At 43.7% G+C, this 21,135-nt stretch overlaps 1 protein-coding gene across 1 annotated transcript in view; it reads right to left on the reverse strand.

Moving 5' to 3' along the window:
• Positions 1 to 21,135, reverse strand: part of LOC147244148 (poly [ADP-ribose] polymerase tankyrase-1-like) — an 84,460-nt gene that overhangs the window by 58,756 nt on the left and 4,569 nt on the right. Inside the window, exon 4 of the mRNA XM_086186751.1 lies at positions 15,932 to 16,027. Coding sequence (XP_086042877.1) covers positions 15,932 to 16,027 — 96 coding nt within the window. The remainder of the gene's footprint in view (positions 1 to 15,931; positions 16,028 to 21,135) is intronic.

Here is a 21,135-nt window from a genome sequence, read left to right on the forward strand (position 1 = left end):
TCAAATCCCTGGCGTCTATCTCTGCTAGACCCTAAAAGACAGAATCCAGGATAAGTTGTCATGACCATTTGCAGTATAATAATTTAGCTAATAAAAGTAAAATAAAACTAGCATTCAATTTTAATGAAACAAATGTATACACTTATGGTATAAAGTGCGATAAGAGGGCAGCACGGTGGTGCAGTGGTCAGCACTGTCTCCTCACAGCAAGAAGGTTCCAGGTTCGAGCCCCGGCTCCATCACAGGATCTTTCTGTGTGAGTCTGCATGTTCTCCCTGTTCCTGTGTGGGTTCTCTCTGGTACTCCAGCTTCCTCCCACAGTCCAAAGACATCAAGAGAGGACGAGGCTGATTGATACTCTAAATTGACCGTAGGTGTGACTGTGAGTGTGAATGGTTGTCTGTCTCTATGTGTTGGCCCTGTGATGGACTGGTGACCTGTCCAGGGTGAACCCCACCTCTCACCTGAAGGCTGCTGGGATAGACTCCACCCCCCGCAACCCTCAACAGGATAAGTGGTAGAAAATGGATGAATGGATTCTTATTAACCTCTGTTTTGTATACATTATTGTGTCATTTTTAACTTCTTACACTTCAATCCATCCATTTTCTGTACCACTTCTCCGTTAAGGGTCGGGGGGTGGAGCCTATCCCAGCTGACATTGGGTGAGAGGTGGGGTTCACCCTGGACGGGTTGCCAGTCCGTCAGGAGCAATTAGGGGTTCAGTATCTTGCTCAAGAACACATGGACATGGTCACTAGGGGAAGTGAGAATCGAACCAGCAACCCTTTGGCCCCCCTACCTCTGAGCCATGACCCCCCATGTTAATAAGAATGTTTGCTCTCATAAATATCATCAAAAAAACATAACACAGGTAGTAAAAATTTTGATCCGATTTTGAATTCGGGATCCACGTGAATAATATGAATGGAACTGAGTGGAATGTCCTAACATGAACAGCTACACAAACATGTGTGTGTGTGTGTGTTTGTTTGTGTGTGTCTGACTGGACCACTAGCTTCCTCAGTGGCCAGCTGTCCACTTGTGTGTTTAACTCAAATATCTGAGCAGTTTATCCGCTGTTACACAACAACTGGCAGGAATCAGCAGTTGAGTGATCCACTTGTAACCTCAGCAAGGTCACAACTGCTGAGTTTGGAAGTGGATTTCAGCGCACTGAGACCAATCGGGGTGGGGGTGGGGGTGGGGGGTCGTTGGAGGGGTGTGAATTGTAGTTAAACCGAAATTATAAAAAGAGGGCGTTTGAGCCGTTTGCCGGCTCACTTCAGACAAACACACACACACACACACGCACACCACTTACAACATTTGATTAATCACTTCAAACAATACAAAGACAACCCTGGATTAATTCTGTGGGTTTTTTGGGGGTTTTTTTTGCCACCCACTCCACTAACGTTACTAAAAAATACAAAATAATCTGGCCATGTTCAACAGCGCACACCTCAAAGCCAGAGGATGAATGACCTTGAGTAGGCACAGCTTCATCACTTAGTTTAAAAAAAAAAAAAAAAGTATTTCAATGTGGCCGTTGTGGAGCAATTACCATTCACAGTGTGTTTAGCCAGAAGTGAGCTGGGATTAGTTAAAAGCCTTGTCATCATAATCACTCCTCTAAATAAACCTGTCTTCTCTAAAACATCTCATTCTAAAGGACATAAATTACCGCCTCGATTCTTACCAGCGCCATCAGGTTTGATTACAGAGACCAGGGGTCGCCAACCTGTCAAGCAACGCTTCGAGTTCATGTACCGTACAGACACAGTTAAGCTTGGCTGTTTCTTACTGTTATCGATATGATAAAAACAGCTGTATTTCTGCTGATGTGTCGCTTTTCTCCATCAAAAATCTATTCTTGTGTATTGAAGGCGTTTGTCAGTGGAAGTGGATGATGGGGAGTGAAATGCAAAGAACTCATCAAGCAAATTAGTCATAGCGCCACCTCGTGAATGTAGTGTATGTAGTGGGTCGGTCAGATAATTGATCAGGACCCAGGCAAAAACTGAAATCGGTCCTTCTCTAAGAGCTTCCTACTTCGTGGAATTGGGTGGATGGAGCATTGAGTGGATAACTGGAGTATTTCCTCCTCAGCAGCCACCACCTTACCATGGTGGAGAGTTCTGCACGTTCTCTGGACCCTGTGCACAGCTGAGTGTGAAGCGCCTGGGATGAGGATCAGCACCTCTAAATCTGAGGTCTTGGCCCTCAGCAGGAAAATGATGGATTTTTCACTTCAAGTAGGGAATGAGTCCTAACTCCAAGTCAAAGAGTTCAAGTATCTCAGGTCCTGCTCACCAATGAAGGGGACTATGGAGCGTGAGATGGGCCACATCACCAGCAAGGCGCGAGCCATTTTGCGTTTGCTCTACCCTACAAAAAGAGAGCTGGAAAGCAAAGCTCTCAATCTACCAGTCAGTCTTTGCTCCTACTCTCACCTGTGGTCATGAAATATGGGTCACAACCGAAAGAACGAGATCATAAATACATGCAGCCCCGCTGTGTTTCCTCAGGAGGGCGGCTGAGGGGCTCGGAGTAGAGCTGTTGATCCTCTCCGTCAAAAGGAGAAACTGCAGGAGAAAACTACTCAGTGTAAACAGAGAAATATCTGCTGCATGGGCAGATCTAGTATTAATAGCCAATAAACAGCTGCAGGTGGAGAGACTTGCTCTGGGCCCCTATGTCAAAGTACAAGGAAGTACTTTGATTTTAAAGTTTTACTTTCCAAAACGCCTTCCTCCACCAAGCACTGCTTCCCCCAAGGGCGGTGAGAGGGTTTCCTGGTAACGATAGCATCAGAAACCAAATGCTGATTCTGGTTAGTATCAGGAAAGTAGTTAACATGCCCCCCCCCCCCATATATATTTATATATACAGACATCTGCATGGAGAGACAGGAGAAAACTATGAATATGAGCAACAGGAAAAACAACCATGTTCTCTGTAGACAAATGAAAACGGATAAAATCAGGATGTTATGTCGCTGTCCTGAACGAGGCATACAAGCAAGAGACACGCGAAAAACAAAAGGAGCAAACAATGTCGACTGCAGTTAGCTCATTCCTCCGCATCCGACCCTCAGCGATCTGGCCAGCCCACAGGCTGGTCCAGCCTGCTCCACAAAATGACTCCTAACAGAATATGAAAACATATTACTGAGATGTTCAGCAGATCCGTAACCTATTTAATGAGTGCGCTTCCCTTGTTTTAGGTTTATTCAATATTTTAATATGTTTTGTCCCATTTAAGCGAATAAGCTTCCTCCAGTTTTTTGTTCGTGTAAAACAGGTTGGATGAGAGTTTAATTTAGTTGGGTTGTACTCCCAAATAATTAATAAAGAATGACATGCCGAGGCAAAGCAGGCAGAAAGATGATTAATCAGTAAGCCTTCAAACATTTGGATCCTGTTTTCTGGAGGTATTAAATTCATCCAAACCTTTTGCTTTCTTAGTTTTCACATGCAGGAAATCAGATTAGTGTGTACTTTTCTTTTTTTTTCTTTTTTTTTTTGGAGTTCATTAAGCAAATTCTGTCAGTTGACTCTGGCGGAGTGGCAGACTGCTTCCACTAACTCACACAGTGTTGTGGAGCCGTGCAGCCATGTGGAAAACTAGGCAATTTCAGCTGCAGGAGATTTGCCCAAATGGGGTGAGGCAACCTTGTGAGTGCATCTCTCTCTCTTTTTCGTTCTTTCTTTCTCTCTCTCTGAGAGACACACACACACACACACACACACACACACACACACACACACACACACACACACACACACACACACATATATATTCTTCTCTGCCTGCATAGGTCATTTTGTCATTTCTTAGACTGGAAGACAACAAAACAGGATCATATATTGATCTTAAAGTGTGCGGTGTGCATGTGTGTACGTGTGTGTGTGTGCGCATGCGTGTGTGTGTGTGTGTGTGTGTGCCTGTGCGTATAAGAGTCTAAGGGGAAATAGGCTCAGGCTCATTCATCACCACGGACTAATCGAACAGCAGTCATCGGGGTAATCAATGAGCTTGTCACTGATTAGGGGAAGAAAGATACACACTTGGCCTTGCACACACAGGAATTCACACTCCCTCTTTCTCACATACACACAAAGGCGCACACACACACAAACAAACACACACTCTCCATGCACACAGGTGTGAGATTGCCTTTGCTCGGGCTGCTTTATCGTAACGAAGCCTTCGGAGCAGCCACAGCGGTTCTTTGTCTTCATAATTAGGCTGTTAACGTACACAGGAATCCAGGCTTCCCTCTCTTCCAGTTTCTTTGCATTCACTTGATGTCGCATCAATGCACGTCTCTGTTTGGGTTATCCATCTGTCACCACAAAAGTGTGGCCACAAAGGCTTCTCCAACCTTTCTTATTCACTTATATCTTCTCCCTCGCTCCTTCCCTCTAACCTCTTTCCCCTCTCATTCCTGGAGTATCTCTCCATCTCCCACCCTCCTTCCTCGCTCTCCTAAACCTCTCATCGTTTCCCTCTAGCCCTCGTGAGAGCACGCTGGCTAATTTTCTGCTATGTTAAAGCTGCCTGCCCACCGCGGACCTCTCTTCAAAGCAACAGTTTCATTTCCTCCAGATTTACAATAGAGTGGCAGTGCTTGCTGACAGCACATTTCAACACGCAGAACAGTTTTTAATGGACTATTTCTGGCGGAGTACACCACCACCACCACCACCAACACCCTTCAAACAATGTTTTTTTTACCAAATAGCCACAGCACGAGCAGGGAAAAAACGTCTCCCAAAGCTTCTGTTCAGCAGTAGTAGCTTGAAAAGCAAGGCAGGGTGGATGCAGGGCCTAATTGATTCCAAAGGATAAAAGATTAGTACCAGTTCCACTTGTGACAAGATGACAGGGACGGCACATGAAAACATCCAAAAGCCATTTTAGTCTCTCAGGATGCTTTTTCCTGTCTACCTCATATCAGCATTGACTTGCAGCCAGTTTCTTTGATGGTGACAGCCTATTATTGCCGTTTGTACCTTGTTCCTGAGGATGAAAAGCCATCTCTGCCAACATGACAGGAGGGGGGGTTCTTGACAACAACTTGTTCAAAGTTTAATTCTGCATTTGTTCAATTGGCCTCTTAAGAGTTTTAGACACTCTTCCCTCAAGACAGGAGACTGAGGACGAAGCAGGATCCAGTGGACAGCTGGTCAGGAAGCTGAATACTTGAGGAGCCAAGAGGATCAAGTCAGCTAAGTAATCAAAAAAGTGCATTTTGCCTTTCAAGTACTCAGAAATATGTGCCTTGAAGATGTTTTTTTCACCGATGCTCTTTGTGACTCCAGAATGCAGAAAGAGCCAGCAAATCACCATCAGTCACAATCAGCTTGAAGATAATGATGACTGATGGCTAACGACAAAACAACAGAAAAACTGCCCAAAAATCCCCTTCTAAAGCACATCATGTGGTACAATCCATGTCTTCTTCAACCAGCCATATGCTATGTGATCCACAAACACTTTGATTTGAACTAAAAACGAACTAGAACACTTCTGGTTTGGCACTCGTTCACAGTAGCGCCCAGCAAGACCAGCCGGTCCTTTCAGCTGAATCAACTCGAGTAGCGAGACGAGGGTAGTCCATCGAGGGAGGGTAAGATAATGCTGGTCGAAACAAGAGAGCAGACCCATGAAGGCAGGGATAGGCTCCCCGTGACTCTAAACAGGATATGTGATTGATGATAGGTGGATGGATACAATGTGAGGTGGAGGAGGCGTTGACAGACAATGCAAAGGAATCTCAAGAGTCGTTCAGGCTCATCTATTCTCTTCAGACATCATCGTTCAACAGCGGGTCAAATCCACCGCTACAGTTTTGATGCAATCAAAACTGAAACTGGTTACAGTTAACTGAGGGAATTTTACCAATTTTAACAGATAACCGTTGACTTCAGCTTTGAATTTTTGAGAACAATGCTCTCAAAGCCATAACCGAAAACCATGCAACCCTGAAAAGCAGCTTTACTGCTTTTATTTTGAGGCAAGATCCTAATTTCCACTATTCCTGTTGACATAGGGAACGTGTTCATATCGTCACATCCCTCCTTAAAAACTACATCGAGTTCTTTTCAGACCAGCTACTGCATGTTCAGTTTTAAAGTGACCCACTTTAACTGACCAGCTTGTTAAAGACAGCCTAATGCTTTTTTTGTTCGATATATGAAACCGATTATCATCTGAAGCTGAAAAAAAAAGCTCAAATATGCTTTGCAGAGCTGTTAAGACAAGACACAATAAGACAATTGATTTTTGTGGGGAAACTGGGCCATTGCTCGAGTAGAGATAATAGGATTCATCAAGGGAAGGTAATGGAAAACTATGTGAGGGGTAAAAATACTTATATATACTCATTGAACTTTTCTATTCTCAGCTGTGGATGAAACCAAATATTTGTTGGGAAGAACTGAGGGTCCCGAGTTTGGACCAATCTTGGACCTTTCTTCACCTGTCTATCAGTAGCAGTCTCGTAAAATGTCACACAGATATTACCTTGCACTTGCTGGCCTTAGCTGAGTAACACTCAAAGAGAATGAAAGACAGAAAGAGGGATCAAAGAAAACCTTTACACTGACACCTGAGGAATCCCAGTTTCAACTCTTTCTTCCTTGATCCAGATCTATTTCAGCAACAAAAACTCAAAACACTTCTCAAATACAGACATATTTTGCAGGTTTCCATTTAACCGAATCGTCCGGTCAATTTAAAAAAAATTGCAGTCACACAATGAAGCTCTTTCTATGCCCTGCAATGATGACGCAATTTCACAGTGTTGCAGGGATAAATGCTGTTGCAATTATTTCTGAAAATTAGAGCTCTGCAGTGTTTCCACAGCTCAATCATCAGTCTTCCAGCCAGGTAGAATCCACAGTTTTTGCTCACATTAGAATTGACCATGAGCAGGTTTAATGAGCAGCATTAACATGGAGAGCAACAAGACACGACGTCAGCAACTACGGCCAGGTTCCCACAAGAAAATATTCCACCTGACACAGGAGAACACCTATGAAAGTAGAAACCCTGTTTGATATTGAGGGCACGTCCCCGACAAGGTCAAAGGCACATGAGGGCAATTAAAAAAGGAGGAGATCCAGCACTTTCGTATCAAAGAGGCAACCATGTCTGAAACCTCCTCCTGGACCCCTTTGCGGTAAAGGCTATCCCGTCGATTGGTAGCTGCTCAGAAAACACGTCTCCCTGATGTTGTCGAGAGTTCATAATGGTTACAAATATGACACAGCCTCTTTATTGCAACAAATGTCAACCCTCATTTGGAAAAAATCTGATCTTCAGGAGCCTCTGGTGTGACTGAATCCAGGAGGGCATTGGTATGCACAAGTGTAAGTATGAGAAGGAGTGAAAACAAGATAGGCCAAAGGGAAATGTGAGTGTGTGTGTTGACTGAGGTCCAGATTGGAGAATTGATCTCCCTGAGACTCAGAAACTGCTAGTCTGTGAATACCAATCAGAGGTAATTAGTAGTAGCTAATGGACTCTCTCTGTTCCTGTCTCTCTTCCTCCTCTATCTGTTTCTTCAAGTGTTCCTCTTCCCCTTTTTATTGCTAGTGAGTAATGTATACCGGGATGAATAATCCATGTTATTTACTATACGCTACCAGAAAGCCATTCTAGTCTTTCACGCCTGTAGAAGGTTCAGAACTGTAAAAGTGTCTCCAAAGTAAATAATTCAAAGTACATGAAAGAGAAGCAGGAGACAAATCTTTGGGAATCCTGACGTCTATTGGTGAAAAGGGGCATAATGAATCGACCTTTTGCTATTGACTTTGGTTCCAGATGATGTTGCCATCTGTTGTACTCCGCTGTGTGCCAACTCAGGGCTCGCTTCCTTTAACACCAAATACACCCTCCCTGGCCCCTTCATCATTAAATACACCAGTACAACGCTATTCGATACAACAGCTCTGCCACCTCATGTATTCTAGAGTTTTTGTTGACACTAGCTGGGTTTCTCTCACCCTGTTGTTTACGCATTTTTGAGAATCCCATAGGAAAAGCGGGATGGAAATACCAAAAATGTGTGCGTCTGTGTGTGTGTGTGTGTGGGGGGGGGGCCTTTAACAATTCACAGCCTCATCCATAAAAACTAATGCTTAATAATGTGTACGCTGCCACTTGTATTCTTTCCGGCTTTTAAGCTCTACCTCCCCTACATTTTATTACAAACATTTTAGGGCACGTTGCCATTACCGCCATCTTCCAACATCTTTTTTTTTATAGCTTACAACAGAACAGCCACAAAGTAATAGCAACGCTGTGGACTTGTGGTCCTGCTTAAAAACCTCACATTTTCTTCTTGAGTTCCACGATTATTGCATCGTGTTGTCTTAACATGGGATCAAACTTTGGAATTTTATTCAGTAAGTCTGTTGATAGCCACACCTCTCACTGGTTGTCATTCTTAAGTTTCTGCATCTATAAAGCTTCTACTGATATCGTACACATTTCTATTTATTCCAGACAAGCCAGCAAAATAAAAACTCAGAGGTTTGTCTGCAGGCACTTGACAAATCAATGAAGAAAAAAAACAACAACACAAAACAGTGTATTGGTGTTTTTTGCGGGGTTTTTTTGGTTCACAGTAAAACACCTTGGAGCAGTTTCTACCCATGTAGGGATGAATACCACTCTTCTCAAATTTATTCACTCCTACATCCAAATCGCATACATCTGTTGAATTCGTTGTGATGATTTTTTTTTGTTTTCGGATCATTTTGTGACCGACGAAAGCATCGGCACGATCATTTATTCAGGATTTTTTTTTTCTTTTAAGCTGTCACCCATTTATTTATGACTAAAATTAAGAGGTTATACCATCCACTGAAATTAGTAAGCATGTTGCAGCTACATCTGTTTTAAGGTAAGAGCTGGGAGAGGTCAGAGGTGCATCAGCAGCTTGTCCATGTGTAATTGACTTCTTGAAACACTGCAGTCCATGCTATTATCGAACATAAAAAGCAGCTGACACAGAGTGAGACATTTCCGGAGAAGACAACAAGTGAAAAATGTCACAAGATGAATTGAAAGACAGGTTAAGGACGGCGGGATGTAAGAGGACAGAGTATGGATGATGTGTCAGAAGAAAAGAGAATGACACCCAGGATGATGCAAGGATGATGGGGTGGAACATGCTGTACTTGCAAGCTCATTAAACATCGCTGTACTTAATGAGAGGGGAAAGGAAAAAACAGGAGGATAAGGCGAGAAGAGAAAGTTGGCAAAGGCAGACAACTTGATGAAAGTGAACTAATCACTGCTTTCCGACAAGAGGGAGATCAATGACCAGCCACAGGAAAGACGGATGTAGAGCGAAATCCTCCTGGTGATCCTCTTGTTTCCTGAGTTGGCTCTACCGAGGTTTGCAACATCACGATTGGAACCTAACTCTGCGGAGGGGATACTTTTGGTAACTTTCACGATGGTGCAAGAACTACAGAAAACAAGTCACTTAGAATATTTACTGTGTCTATAACTGAGGATTTAGAGGTTCGACTGATGGTTGGCCTCCTCTCTCGTTTATCCTCTCTCTCGTGGCATTCGAAGTAATTAGAAGGTCAACATCCATCTATAATGGCCGATGCACGATTAACTGCTCTGTATTTGATGATTCTTGCTTGTGACAACTGAATTTAATTTCACTTTTTCTGAAAAGGGGTGGCCTACAGCGACAGATATTTCAGTTTGCACACAATGTTTTATGACCTTTTTTTGTGTCTATTCAGCAGATCAATGTTAGAAGGGTGAGTTACCGAGATGAAAGGCAACAAATGCAGCTCGAAGAAAAATTAAACCAGTTGTGATCACGACACCGGTTGGAGTCTTAAAATAAAAGAAATAGGACCCAATGCTAGGATAGTTTGTCGTATTGGAGTGTCAAATGTGCGTTGTTGTGACATATTGCACATCTTGGTTGAGTGGTTACTGAACAGTCCTAGATTTATTAAGCCTCTTTCCCACATACTGTGAACCCGAGTGAGCTGCATGCAAGAACACGATGTCTGAATCACTTGGACCAGACGTTGAATTAACCCCGCTAGCTAGCGAGGACACAGTCTTTCCGTCCCACTGAGCCCTATAGCCATGGATAGCAAGTGGGAGTGTTTCTGACATTTTGATCACACAATTGGCATGAAACTAGAAGAATATGGGATTACAAAAAAGGGAACAGGAACATGAAGACACCCGGAAAGGCAGTGAGTTTTGGGAAATGGCGAGGCAAAGAAGTCCTTCCTCCTTCACACTCAACCCAGCGCCACCCCTCCCCTCAGTACCTCCAGGAGGAGAAACCCATTACACACCCATAATGTCCCAGTATGAGCTACAAGTGTGAAAGTTCATATGAGAAAACAACCTTGAAAAACAGTTCGTGGTAAAATTTTAGACGTTACAATCCACTTCACGCTAGTTTTACTGTTCTACTCTAGACTGAAGGTACGACGCACCAAATCACCAGAGTGTGATGTCTCATCTCATGCTGAAATAATTATGTTTTCTGCCAGAGTTTAAATCATCTCATTCACTTTGGGAGAAAAGCAGAGGATTCCAGAGGATAGGTTGGGATATACGCTGGTGTGACGTGTGACTATAAATCTGTTTAACGCTACATCGCTGGGAATACCATTTCCCCCGCCAGAACATGTTGTCATAATTGAATTTAACCGATTAATTACACCCTTGTGCTGTATACTTGGGATGTACAGTTGTGCGTATCCGTTTCCCCACTGCTGCAGCGCGAATGGCTGTGTGGTGGTTGGAACAGAGTGACCAGCAATCTACAGAATTCTCTGGTGGAGTGTGTGAAAAGGTGACATACCCCTCACAGACCTGTATGCATGAAAGCATCACACACTTCCAGAAGAGGAGTGATTCCCACTGCAAGTCCACAAGGAATTGTCTTTTTTTTTCTTTCGAGCAAAGACTCGACAATGAGCTGCACCCTGACATCTGCGTTAGCCTGATCAGGAGAGGAGACTATGAATAACTGCTTTAAATATTAAAATAACCCCAAGTCTCTGTTTCCTCATGTCCTGCATGGTTGCTTTTGGAGAAGACGAGGAGTTTGATCTTTTTTATTCTCTGTCTTTGCTCTGCTCATTTCCAGCTAACAGGGAACAGAGTCTATCATTTCTGAAAGCAGTTTGGATGTGACAGAGCCATAGAACCAATTTATGGGTCAATATAAGCTTCCATCACCACAGACTGGAGCTGAATGCTGTGCTGGCCTGCGGCAGAGACCAGGAACAGAGCAAAACCTCTAAATCATAGACACAGAACATATAGGACGGAGAGAAAAAGGCTCACGCAGGGTGTCGCTGTATATAATACACAAGCACATACACATATACAAAGGCTCACATTTACATTGTTGAAGGTTTTTTTTTTATTTTCTAGAAAAAGTGTTTAAAGGCTTCGCTAAAACGTTCTCTCCTGCCTTGGCCGTAACCTGCTTTTAATAATAAAACTGTCTCTGAGATCGTTGTGTTCAATGCATCACTGCCAACAGTAATTCCAACCGTGGATTAACTCCAAGGTGGTGTGAGGTGAGAGAGAGAGAAAAAAACCCAAACAGTGTAACGAGATGATAGTTTAGGTGTTCAGTGAGGACCATTTAGAGAACCATTCATGTTCCTAACAAGAGGAGGTACATTGGTTTGACAGAGTGGAGAACAAAGGTGCGAGGAAGGGACTGGTGGTGACGTTACGGATCAGTTGTTTTTTCTATTAGCTGCAGATCATCATCTGAATGCATCAGTGAACGCATGTAGGAAGAGCAGATGTTGAAACTGCAAAGATAACAGTTTGCCGATCTTGTAAATGGGTTCTTGTTGTCTGTTTAGTTAAAGTCTAAACATGCCCATCTGCCTCTTTCAGAGGGCTGAACTGGGAGCAGCTCTTGACTACTCAGAAACATTTTATACGTTTGAAAGGAGCTGTGTGTACAAAAGCTTTGGCCAGTTGCTAGATTCACATGTCCTCTAACCAAAAAGTTGGGATGTCCTCTTCTATTAAAGACACAAGGAAATGGTACCTTAGCAAACACACTGTTGCTCTTTTTACACAATCGGCCCCTCCAGGGCTTTTTGGGATTGTTGTGTTCAAAAATGCTTGATTTTGCAGTGCATTTATGAAAAATTGCGGGAACTTTTGTGGAGTTTTTTGCAATAAAACTGTGGTGGACAGCATATTGGCGTAATAATAGAGATTTGCATTGATCCATGTGGCTGCAGAATCGTTCTGAGTTCCTGAGCGGCTCATCCCCGAGGATGCTTGGTGCATGCGGCCTGTGTGAGCGGTGCATGTGAAATGTGGCACCTTTTCATTTTCTGCACCCGTAGCAGCAGGTTGGTGCAGTCACACACCAGCGTGAGAAGCGAGTCATCTATAGATGAGTAGTCTTGCCTATTTTTTTCCACAAGATGCATGGGGAGCTCAGCAGAAACACCCTCCGTAAACTATGCCGATGAAACATGATGTTTTTCAGGTAACAGCAGATGAAGGGTGGTATTCTCCTGGGTGTTTCTCTCTCGCTCCATCTGAGTGATGCTAAATAAAGCCCTTAGGATCATTCTCTGGTTACAACTGTCCCTTTTCAGACCACAGTTTATAGTGAAATGAAAAAAGGAATATTTTATTATTGATGTCCATCTTCAAGGGCAAACTCAGTGAGCTGACAGCAGCAGCGACGCTGACTGTGTGGATGACACAGGAGCGTGAGACAGACATGCATGCTGGTGTTGCATCGGCAGTGGTGCGGACGCTGCACTGGTCTTGCTGTGGTGAAGAAGCTCTCAGTTCACCAGTAAACTCAACCAGCTCTGAGGAGCAACCCAGAGAAAGAGATTAGGGATGTAGGGACATAAGCAGCCAAAACTGTTGGGATTAGTTTTAGAAATCATATGAGGAGCTTAAACATTCCAGCACAACAGACGGAGGTCAGGTTAGAGCGCCGTCTCCTTCAGCGACTCACTGTCGCTTCTAGAGGCATAATGAGGTACTACAGAGCAGTATGGCCACGCTAGCTGGTTCGCTAAAGCACGATACGTGGTGTTTGATGAAAGTCACGTCTTCCAAATTCTGCTGACACTTGTAGTTTATATCTAATAATCAAAGTAAGTGATTAACTATGATTAATATACGATTAAAACATGATTGCAATGAAAATAATCTTGCCCTTTTACCCAATATGTGGATTTGTCTTGAAAATGGAGCTGCAGGTGACCATTGGGGGCAATAGTGCACATTGGCCGCATCTCATCTCGTAAATCAGAAGAGGATGACACCGAGCATCAGTTAACACACGGTGGTTCAGTTGTTGTGGTTCATTGTGTCCCGAGACACCGTGTAGCTCATACTTGGATTATATTTGTGATTGTTAAGGTCATCAATGTCTGTGAACAGTGAAAAATGTTCTGAATGATAGAAAATAACGATAATCTCTCTACAGCTAATCTATCACAACCAAAACTGATTTACGGGATTCATTTCAACTAATTACAAAACACGTACTCAATTAGTTTCCATCTTTTATTAATCACCTGACAGCTCGAGCTAGATGTGATTGTTATGTCATCGCAGGAGGAGCCCATGTGTGTAAATAATTGACATAATTAAAGCTGCACTCCAGTTCGGCGCGTGTCAGTGTTTTGACATGTCTTAATGAGTCACCTCAATGGAACAGAGCCCTCGTTAAGGTTATTAATTACGCCAGAGAAGTTCAACTGAAGGCCTTAACAATAATCACGTCGACGAAATCATCCTTTAACATCTCAAACCTTTTCTTTATTGACATTACAGATGATTAAAATTCAATGCGTAGGCAGATGAGGTTGCAAACAGCTATCTGCTTAAAATGTATTTCCACTTCGAAAATAAATCAAGGTTCAGTGGGTCAGCGATGAGCCACAACCTCACTGGAAGCCAGGAGGGAAAAAAACAACAACACACAAAACCACTAAATTTCTTTCTAATAAATGTATGGAGTGTGTGATCGCAGCTGCTGCACACCAAAACTGATTTCAGGAGGTTCTCTGCCTCATGCGGCAGGACGCTGCCTTGGATCGTGCGTCCCTTCACATCTTTTCTTTCGCGAGGACAGGATAGGTCGAGGGAAAACTCACATTTTCCTTTCAGTGTTAAGATAATGCGAGAAAAAATACACAAGAAGTCTCAAATCGTTGCCATCAGACACCAAACAGCCTCATTTTAATTCTAGCTGGCAAGGACAATATTTTTTTTTTCTTTTACAGGGCATCTGTGGTGAAATTCCCCACAGTGTTTTGCCACGGCACAGCTCCTCGCTGTGTATCTTGAAGTTTATCTCACATACCCCCGAGGCTGAATGAGGGGAACTGATGATGTAAGCCAGTGTAAACACAGAGGCGGTGCTGCAAAAAAACGATTTAGAACCTTCATCAACACCCGGAGAGAGACGGCGAACACAGAGAATTTATACGTTCTCTTGACTGATCTGCTAGTACGAACATAAAAGTGACTCATTTTAGTGAGAGAGAGAGAGAGAGAGAGAGAGAGAGAGAGAGAGAGAGAGAGAGCGAGAGAGAACTGGACTCAGCAGCGTAGCTCAGGGCTTTTCTTTATTTCAACAAGCAGGGATGCCCAGCAACTTCTGATGTTTATTTCTGCACCTTTAACTCATTCCGTACCAGCAGCCTTTTTTTTTTGTTTAAAAGAAGTTGTCAGCAAGAGCATTTGACAAAACTCTATTTTCAACACCATCAGGATACTGAGTTCTATCAATAACAGACACAACAAAAGAAAGAGCGGAGCTTCTTTTTTTAAACCAATACACACAAAAAACCATTATGTTCATCAGTCAAGGGAATGAGTTAATCACAAGTTGAGGAAGCAAATTTTTAAGGGCATGTCTGCTTTTTTTTAAAGGTAAGACCAGACAGATGAAGAGAGGGTCTGCAGCTGAATCTGAGACTCTTCATCTACATGTGACTGGGGAACAAACAAAGACAGAAAAGCCTCTAATATTTAATTACTTCCTGTTTTAAAAGTTGTTACTGCGCCTCAGTAGCTCCTCCGTCAGCTGAATAGGTGTTACGAGTCCCCCTGCCTGGAAGAGCTCGTAACAATGAGGGAACTAGTAATTAGTCTGAGTTTCACTGCCAAGCTTTAGTGTCCCGCATTGGTAACTAAAGCTCTGGGTTTTGACTTGTCAGGGTAAAAGGCTTCTTACAGCACTGCTGTTAAGAGGAAATAATGGAGAGAGGCTCCCAGTCCAAAAATGCTCACTGGCCTTTAGTTAAACCCAAGAGGGATAATGATGATGATGATGATGATGATGATGATGATGATGATGGTTCCCCCATGAGGCCATAGTGATACCTCACAGATGGTGCGGAGATGTAGGAGCTGGCATATTTTCAAGTTGTCATTGTGTATTATAGAAAACACAACTCAGTGAAGTGATTGTGGCCTTGGAAAGAAGAGCAGTATAAAAAACAAGGAGTTGGATACACTAACAAGTGCGTGCGTGCGTGCGTGCGTGCGTGTGTGTGTGTGTTTGTGTGAGTAGCATTGTACGAAAAAGGGTGAGTCGCTTCACAAAGGGTGATGGATGGACAGAGGGGAAAAAAAAGATGATGTTGTCAGCAGCCTTGGATAGAATGAGGAAATGTGTGCGTACTGAATATTGTTAATGTCAATCCATTCCAAACAGCAACCTGCACCAGACATGCAGCCATAACACAGAAAGAAAGTGTGCGCATGTGTTTGTGTGTGTGCGTGTGTGTGTGTGTGTGTGTGTGTGTGTGTGTGTGTGTGTGTGTGTGTGTGTGTGTGTGTGTGTGTGTGTGTGTGTGTGTGTGTGTGTGATTCAACAGCTCATCGGGGAAGTGACACTGACCTGTGAGCACGGCCTTAGCGGAGGGTTCAGCCAGGTCCAGGGCAGACTTGCCGTCGGTGTTGCGGATGTTGGGGTCAGCTCCATGCTGCAGTAACACTGTACAACAACAGGGCAGACACAGACAGTAGCTGAGCTCCTGGACTGACATGCAAACTCCCCGACACACACCTCCTCCTCCTCCTCCTGCTGTTGCTGCTGCTGCTGCTGCTGCTCCTGACACTGCTACTGAACCACATCCTGTTCTCAAAACTGCTCGTCCCGGACCTCCTCCTTGCTCCCGTGCTACCTCTCCTGTCCCTCCTCTTGTGTTTGTGTCTCCTTGTAGCCCTTCTCCAAGTCCAGATTTCTCTCCTCCTCCTCCTCCAGCTGCTCCTCCTCTGTTGCTAACGCTGCTCCCTCGGCTGCCCCTGGCTGCCCCTGCCCTGTGAGCCATGCTGCTGATGTAAACAGACATGCCACCACAAAAACAAGAAGAAAAGCTCCGCTAACACCACACCACCAGAGAAACAACGGACCTAACAAAGCAGCCTACGTGACCGGCTACAAAACACATTACACATCCAAGGACGAGGGAAAGGGGTGGGGGGGTGGGGTGTAAGGGTGGCTGGCAAGATAAATTAAAAAGAGTAAGGCAGAGGAAGACAGGAGGCTACAGCTAATCGTGGTGGCAGCAACGCCGAGGCAGGCGGCCAGTGTGAGTGGAGAGACTCTCGCCTCTCCGACTGACTGAGCGATGCAGCGTAGAGCAAGATGAGAGAGGAGAGGAGAAGGGAGGGGGATGGGATGGGGGTGAGAGTCAGAGAGGATGGGAGAGGTAGGACGAGATGAGAGAAAAACAAAAACAAGAGTGTTGGTTTATGTGAAAGGGAGAAAGTGTGAGCAGATATAAGCTGACAAACAAACTATACTTAAACGCTTCATAAAACAAAACCACAGTAAACACTTTGAGCTGATGACAGTTCTTTGCAACTGATAAGTTACAAGAAATTGAAGCCAAAGATGTGCTCTAACTGTTTCGACCAGTGTTGCTTTTACATAATTTGACCACCAGGGGGCAGTGCAACACCACTGCCAGCCTAACACACCAATCTAGCGAAGAGCAAGATTCTGGAGAGCGTAGAAAAAAAATCCTACGCCACAAACCTACTAAATGTCACAGACCAATGGTGGTTGAAGAGTTAGTTATATAGAGTGATTCTTTGCCTTCGTGGCGATGTCGGATTGTGTTTCGGCCACCAACTGAGAGATTATCATTACCAAGAAAAACACTAAAATCATCACATTTAGAGAAGTAACTGGCCGAGCTGCAGAGTTGTTTACTGAGTCGTTGTTGTCGTTTACTGCATCATTTGGTTTTTTTTAAAGTTTGTTTTTCACGTTGCCACTAAGAGTAGTTGGAGAGTTCACCTCTAGCTTGCGTCGTAAAGGCAAATTTAAATGGTAGCCTGAAAAAATGAATAAATTACTTTCTGTGAAATGTCTGACTCCCAGGTTTCTTAGCACTGATTTAGACCTCACAACTGTGTAGCGTGATAATGAAGAAAACCAACGCTAGGATATGACGTGCAGAGGGTTTCTGATGAATGGAAACATTGTCCAGCCAGGACCCGATTCATCCACAATGAGCGATGTGAATGATAAACTCTACATGGGCAGCTACACCTAAATTGGCTTCTAATTTTAATGAATTTTTAAATCCTTAAATATTAAAAAAGGCCCTTAAGGATCATGTGTTAGTTTCATGCTACAATCAAAATCTAATTATAAAATAAAAGACATGAACTGGGTTTCAGCGCCGTCCAACAGAGAGCAGCGCACTTAAATGTCAGGTTTTAAGATCATGCTACATTTTCCATTTCTTTTTATAAATTTGCCCTTTTGAAGACGCAAAGATCAAAACTGCTCTCCGTCAAGCTCACTTCCCACTATTGTCGCTGAGGAGCGTTTGACCTTTGACCTAAGCGCTCCACCTCGCAGCAGAGCCCAGATAACCGGGCGAATGAAATCTGCCTCTTGCTCCGCCACTGACGCAGACCTTAGTCACGCGCTCACCTCGCAACAAAATATGATTTAGTTCTGCAGCAAAAACCCACAGATGAGCAAACACACTGATACAGACTCCAAGCAGAAGGAAAACACAGATACGTCCATCCATCCTGAGACACGGGGACTGATGATGCACCAACACACGCACGCACACACACTGTGCCAGACACAAACACACACACACACACAAAACAAACTCCTGCATATAATCTCAACTCTTTCACTCCAGCCTGAGTCCACTGTTCCTGATTCATTCGCTGCAACTAATAATTTAATGTTTTCCATTTTCTCTCTCGTGGGCAAAGCTTGCCTGTAATACCTGCAAAAGCCCTCTTTGAACAACCTAAATCCCCTTTTGAACAGGATTAGTTTTGAGGACAATGTCAGATTTGCAACAGTTATCTTCTGATTACATGGCTACGACAGACGAGTGAGTAACAGTGGTGATGACCTCAACGTTTAGAGAAACCTGATCCCGTTCCTGGAATACTGCAGAGGCCAACCCCAGCAACTCATCTTTAAAGATCCTCATTACAAGTAAAAAGTGAAAACTTTACTTTTGGAACTATTTTCTGCTTACATTTATATCATCGTAAAAAACAAATATATGCAGGTTTTAGATCAGATTGGAGAAAAAAGGTACTGCTCAGGCTCCGTGACAAACATCTCACGGTTCAAACACATTTATACCAGTAAATTTCCATGATTTTTTCCACAACTTTGAGGAAAAGTTGAGACATGTGTTCACACATAAGAAAATAAACAGAGGTCAAAATTCTCTGGTTATGTTTCATTCAAATGAATGACCAGACACGAGGTTCCATACAACATTGACATGGATTGATATCAATCACCGTTACACAGAACTTTTGGATGTTTCTCAGTTCATCTCAACTGAACCGCAAAATTCTAAAATTTGGATGTTTTTGAACCCATCCATCCATCCATCCATCCATCCATTTTCTACCACTTATCCTGTTCAGGGTCGGGGGGGGGGGGGGGGGGGGCTGGAGCCTATCCCAGCAGCCTTCAGGTGAGAGGCAGGGTTCACCCTGGACAGGTCACCAGTCCATCACAGGGCCAACACATAGAGACAGACAACCATTCACACTCACAGTCACACCTACGGTCAATTTAGAGTATCAATCAGCCTCGTCCCCTCTTGATGTCTTTGGACTGTGGGAGGAAGCTGGAGTACCAGAGAGAACCCACACAGGAACAGGGAGAACATGGAGACTCCCTCTCAAGACATCAAGTCCCTGAGATGAACTGATTTCCAAAATACCGTAAATGTTGGATTATAGGCTACATAACTTAAAAAAAAAATGAGGCAAACCAAAAGAGCATGACCTTTAATCTGTGGGACAAATCTAACGGAGGATTTTGGGAACGGCTCCACCGTTGTGTCACATGCATCGGTGCATTCAAGTTCTTTTCGTTTACCCTCACGATGGATGCGAGTGGATGTGATGGCTGAAAAGTTTTGTTTCCTCACGGCGCTTCTTGTATGGGCTTTTAATAATCGCTAGAACAGATGAGACACCTCTGAACTGAGGGGCTTGTTGTTTGCCATCTGCTTTACACTCCTCAGACTTGTAAAAATGCGATTCTCTTTCCCCGCCTGTTAATCGTTCACTTCTCTCTCCTCATGGCCTCTAATGGGATCAGGGCTGACTGATAAAGGCAGTTAAAGTTAGTTACAACCATCACTTGATGCCTGTAGAACTTCTTTTTTTAACAAATGCCACGATCTTGTTTGATTTCTACTTTTAACAAATTAGTGAATGTGAAACTGCGAAAAGGTGTTTCAACACCGGTACCGTGACCAAATAATGACAAACTGACCCTGAAGCACGTATCTGACCTTTATTCATGTTGCACTTCCTACAAATATCTTCAAAAATCTTCACCATCTGATTGCCAGCAATATCACATATCCACCTTCCTGTCAGCTGAAGAAATTCCAGCGCTAATCTTTGTCAAACTTTGGGATTTCTTAGGTCTTCTTAGGCTGAATTTGTTGACAAGAAAGTCTTTGCTCCCTGAAGAAATGCAGGACTAATGAGCCAGAGATTTATTTCTTACCGAGCGAGCCAGCAGAGGACAGTCCGTCCCTCATATGCTGAGATTATGTTCTGCTGCTGCCAAATCTCTAACCTGGCAGAATGACATGCTACAAGGTTTGCTCCAATAAACAAGCTGCTGGAAGTCATGTGACATTTGTTTACATGCTTCTGCTGCTTAATTCTATCTATGCAGTCCTCCTCTGATTTACCCCCCCCCCCCCAAATTATCTGTTATAAAACTGGAATGTTCGGACAATTACTACATGATGTTTGTGATTGTAGAGGCTCATCCGAGGGTTTGTCAGATAATTATTTGAGCTTTATGGAATGGATACGCACACCTACGCACACAAGCTGACAAGCTGCTGATTTACAGCACCCAAAGCTCATTATTTTATCAAGTTCGTGAACAAATCAACACCATCTTCATGTTGTTTTTATTTGACTTTATTGCTGAATTTTTTATTCATCCCCACTCTCCCACAGAACCATTTTGAGGTCACTATGAACTTGCAGGCCAGGAGGAGGATGATGGATCAAAGGCGCATTATATGTTGTCCCTTCTCTTACTGTAGCCTGCTAATGCAGACAAACTGTTGCTGCAGTCAAGGACGGTCGCAATCTGAGAATAATACACTCCTGTGTTCACTGGGTGCAGTCGAGGTGCCAGCAGATGATCTCGCAAGTGTGACCCGCAAAGAGTTTTGAACGCGTCACTAATAATACCTGGATGAAATATCATCGTCCAGGAAGTCCTGCTCTGACTACAGGGGGTCGATGTGTGGTCACGAAAGAGACAACAGAGGGTTTTGATGAGCGGGGAAAGTGACCGCAGCGTCCTCTGTGTGACCCGCTCCCTCTAAAGCACGGAGATGTAACTCCCAGGCATTAAGAGGTTATGACGTGATGCTGCTGCTGCGGAGCTAAAAACAACTCAGGAGATTCACTTTTGCAGTCAGGCTGCTGAATGCAGGTTGAATTTGAAATGTATGGGAGTTCAGTGGAACATAGAACATTATTCTTTGTAACTGTCGTCAAATTAAAGCGGCTCAAAATTCGAAATCAACAGCTTCAACATGAGTGGATGAAGTC

This window comes from Aulostomus chinensis, chromosome 19 (genome assembly GCF_037954235.1).
Source record: "Aulostomus chinensis isolate RoL2024-O1b breed Wild chromosome 19, RoL_Achi_v1.0, whole genome shotgun sequence".
In the NCBI taxonomy this organism is placed as follows: Eukaryota; Metazoa; Chordata; class Actinopteri; order Syngnathiformes; family Aulostomidae; genus Aulostomus; species Aulostomus chinensis.